This window comes from Oryx dammah, unplaced genomic scaffold, assembly GCF_014754425.2.
Source record: "Oryx dammah isolate SB20612 unplaced genomic scaffold, SCBI_Odam_1.1 HiC_scaffold_27, whole genome shotgun sequence".
NCBI classification, from domain to species: Eukaryota; Metazoa; Chordata; class Mammalia; order Artiodactyla; family Bovidae; genus Oryx; species Oryx dammah.
The window spans coordinates 29,538,283-29,542,476 of NW_024070211.1; the positions used below are offsets into that span (position 1 = coordinate 29,538,283).

Below are 4,194 nucleotides of genomic sequence, written 5' to 3' on the forward strand. Positions count from 1 at the left end.
CTCGTGCCCAGCTTTTCACTTCTCTTGCTTTAGGCTCTGAGCGATGACTTGAGTTCTCCGAGCATCAGCTTTCCTACGTGGGTGATCGGGCTGTCACTAGGCCCATGCCTACTGGCTCAGTGGTTGACAGGGCTCCCTGGGGACGTCCACAGGCTCACCAAGGTGGTGGCCTCTGTCCCTTTTCAGCCTCAGCCCTGGGCCCTCTGTCTCTTCCTGGCCCTTTGGGTCCCTCCCTGTGTCTGGGTTTTCATTCCTTCTCTGGTCTCCAGATGGCTCCCATCCCAGAGGGCCCCTCCGGGGTCTGCAGAGCTGCTTGGAGAGGAGAGTTGGCCTCTGTCAGTGTGTACGGAGTGGGTGAAGGGGCAGGTACAGGCTGGGTGCTCGGCGTGGGCCTCAGTCTGGGCTCCATGCTTTTAAATTTCTGAGGTTTTATTATTCTTCTTCTTGCTCTCTGAATATTCTTTGTATGTTATTACCTGCTGTTCTTGTTTCACGGATGCATTTTCTTCTCTGATCTCCCTGAGGATGTTGATAACTTTTTCTTACAGTTTTCTTCCCACTGAATTTCACTTACTTTCTCTCAGTTGCTGTCGGCCTCTGTTATTTCTCTGCTAAGCTTGCCTCAGGCTCCCCTGGTGGCTCAGATGGTAAAGAATCTGCCTACAATGCAGGAGACTAGGGTTCCATCCCTGGAGAAGGGAATGACAACCCACTCCAATATTCTTGTTTGGAGAATTCCACGGGCAGAGGAGCCTGGGGCGCTACAGTCTGTGGGGAGCGACTAACACTAAGCTTTCCTTAAATGCCTAGGAACCTGGGTTTTCCACTTCTATTTCAAGTGGGAGATTAAAGGGTGGATTCTTTGCACTGGAGGTGAGGGTGGACACACCGAGGGCTTCTCCAGCTCTCAGGTGTCCGGCTGGCTTGCTATTTTAGGGAAACTGCTGTCGGTATCTTTGGGTTTCTCTTCCTGGGCTTGCCAGATCTCCAGAGAAGTTTTCACTTTTCTGCCTGGGGGCAGGTAAAGGCCTGGCTGCCTGTTGCTCAGGAAACGCCCAGCTGACTCTGTCTTTCCTATTAGTACTTGTATTCTTAACTGTGCCCGCTGGCCCTGGGGCCAGAGCTCACTCTTTTATCCTTTCCAGGGAATAAATCTCCTGTCTTCTGCTGGGGGTCAGGGAGAGGATCTAGAAATCTAACCACTTCTTCCGTGTCCTACCAATCTGGGTTCAGATTTACATTCACACCCTGCCCCTGCCCCTGCCCCTCCCCCCTCCCCCCCCCATCTCCTCCTTGCCTTGCAAAGGGATTCCTTTTTTTTTTTTTTGGTTGTCAAATGATCCTTTATTTTTCTTTTTCCTTTGCAGTTCTTAACTAGCAGGGCACTCCACTGCGCCACTGTTGATATCATCTATGATGTCATGAGGGTGGCGGCCATCAACATTGCAGCCCACAGACTGGGCGGTCCCCAGGATCTCTTTAATGGTTCCAGAAAGTTCTCTAGCTAGAGACCGATGCCGCATCTGCCGGGCAATGTTGACGATCTCATCAAAAGTGATGTTTCCACTGTGCTTAATGTTTTTCTGCTTCTTTCTGTCCCTTGGTGGTTCCTTGAGGGCTTTGATGATGAGGGCAGAAGCAGAGGGTACCACCTCAATCTGGGCTTGTCTGTTCTGAATGGTCAGTTTCACTGTAATCCTCAGACCCTTCCAATCACCAGTTGCCTTGGCAATGTCATCACCGACCTTTTTTGGAGACAGACCCAGAGGGCCGATCTTGGGGGCCAGGGCAGACGTGGCACCGACTTCCCCACCGGTACACCTCAGGTACACGACTTTGATCTCGTTGGGGTCGAACTTAGGCGGCATGGTGGAGGCGGCTGGTGTCGGATGAACCCGGATTCGGGACGACCGAAGAAAGTTGCACCTTCGCCTCCTCCGAGCCGAAAGCCGAAAGCTGCAAAGGGATTCCAAAGCCACTGATCCTGAGTCTTTGGGGGGTCTGCGCTGAAGAATTGGGTGGCTTCTTGGCTTTTTCTGCAGCCAGCTCAGAGTTTAGTTTTCTCAGGCTCAGGGTTCCCACACATCCATCTGCTCTCCGCCTCCCAGAATTTTGACACTGTTGTCAGGGGTGATAATCAAAATATTTAACAAGAGATCCTAGGGACTACACTGAGTCTGGAGAGGGTCCTGAGGCCCCTTGTGAACCAAGAGTTAGCCTTTTTGGGTGCAGAGGAGGGGCTAGAGCTTTGGGAGGGTGGGTGCGCTGTAACTATGTAACCACTGGACTAGAAGGATTTTAGTTTTTAGCAACCGCCCTGGTTGTGCTGTGCTGAACATCGCTCCTATGGTCTTCTCTCCCCTGTTTTGGTCTTTTTTGATCCTCCAGGCTTTGTGCTTTTTTTAAAATTTTATTTATTATTTATATATTTTTGGCTGCACTGGGTCTTTGTTGCTTCACCCAGACTTTCTCTAGTTGCACTGAGCTTCTAGTTGTACTGACTTCTCTCTAGTTGGAGCAGGTGGGCTCCTCATTTCAGTGGCTTCTGGTGCTGCGGAGCACAGGCTGTAAGTGCGTGGGCTCCATCGCTGCGGCCCACGGGCTTAAGGGTCCCACGGCGTGTGGGATCTTTCTGAACCAGGTATCAAACCCGTGTCCTGTGCATCGTCAGGTGGATTCTTAACTCCTGGACCACCGGGAAAGTCTCTATGCTTTCATTAAAATAAAAACCTTTGCTGTTGCATTAGAGGCGTTCTGAGAGGAGAGCAAAGGTCCACATGCATGCTCAGTCAGCCAGCTTCCCCGGAAGTGTCCACTTGGGGTCCTCTGGGCGGGGGCCTCCCTCAGCCTGCAGCAGAGTGAGGCTGGCAGGAAGGCTGAGGCTGATGAGGAGGGCTGCAAGGCGCGGGACCCAGATATAGGGTCTCCTCCACTCTCTTCCTCCTAGATCTGCTCTCTTAGTTGTGGCCTTGAGGATATCGACGGGATGTGAGGTGTGAAGCTACCAGCAGCTGTGAGAAGAGCAGTAGAAGGGCAGGAGGTCAGAGTTTAGGAAGCACTTCCCGGCAGTCAGGGCTGTGAAGCTAGAGAACAGGATGGTCTGGGGAGGCTCTGGCGTCTCCCTTCTGGAAGAACTTTAAGTCAGGAGGGCCCCTTATTGACCCTGGCTGGAGGGATCTGCGGGAAGGCAGGGGGCTGACTGAGATGATCGAGTGGGCCTTGCTGCCTGTCATGCCCCCATAATTTTAAAAAATATTTATTTATTTATTTATTTGGCTGCAGTGTTCTGAGTTGCAGCACATGGGATCTTTGATCTTCACTGAGGCATGCAAACTCTGAGCTGTGGCATGTGTGGTCTTGTTCCTTGACCAGGGATCAAACTTGGGTCCTTTGTATTGGGGAGCGCAGAGTCTTAGTCACTGGAGCACCAGGGAAGTCCCTCCTCTGATTGTTGATTTCTTGACTTCCCTTTGCTGCCTTCCTTCCTCTTTTCATCAGTAGAAAGCTTCTCTCTATGGGAAGCAGAGTTCCCCCTTCTGCAGGGTTAAAGGATAAACCCCTTGTGGAAGAGGAAGTGTGGGGTATGAGGGGCAGAGATATAAGGACCTCTGGGGATCTAGAAAGAGATGTAAGGGTAGGGAGAGGCCCCAGGAGGCTCCCCTCCCTGGGGCCCAAGGCTGGAGGGAGAGGGGCCACCTCAAAGGAGATGAGGGTCTTGAGGAGGAAGATTGGAGTGGTCCTTACCTGCAGGGCAGCCCTACATCAGCATCTCCTTATAGTCAAGCAGGACAGAGAAAAAGAATTCTGTGTGAAGCAGCCTCATTTGCAGACTCTCCTGTATCCAACTTGCATGTCATTTGGGGTCCAAAATGGCCAAAAGTCTCCACTGCCACCTATGTTTCTCTTCCTGGGGGTTCTCGGCTCCATCCTCTTCCATTCTTTCCTGCCCTAGTCCCTCTGGCACCCCTTGTCTACTGAGTTCCAGCCACAGATCCTTCCTTCCAGCGCCCTCGCCTTGCCCTGTGGAGGTGTGTTCTCTGTGTATCAGTTTATGCTGTATACAGTTCCTCTGCAGGCTCATTTTTGCTTCCTTCCTTTGGCCCCTCAAACAAAACACACCCCATTTCTAACCAAGTCCCAGCCCTTACTTACAAACTTTCAGGAACAATAATGTGGTTCCATCCGCCTGTCTTC

At 51.8% G+C, this 4,194-nt stretch overlaps 1 protein-coding gene across 1 annotated transcript; it reads right to left on the bottom strand.

Annotated features, from left to right (window-relative positions):
- Nucleotides 1-1,313: 1,313 nt before the first annotated feature.
- Nucleotides 1,314-1,961, bottom strand: LOC120854391 (60S ribosomal protein L12). Its single transcript, XM_040228393.1, has one exon. The coding sequence runs from the start codon at nt 1,866-1,868 to the stop codon at nt 1,371-1,373; it is 498 nt and encodes a 165-aa protein (XP_040084327.1). The 5' UTR covers nt 1,869-1,961; the 3' UTR covers nt 1,314-1,370.
- Nucleotides 1,962-4,194: the final 2,233 nt, after the last annotated feature.

What these genes read in the sequence shown, in the direction of transcription:
- LOC120854391 (XM_040228393.1), bottom strand. Translation starts at nt 1,868, where the DNA reads ATGCCGCCTAAGTTCGACCCCAACGAGATCAAAGTCGTGTACCTGAGG.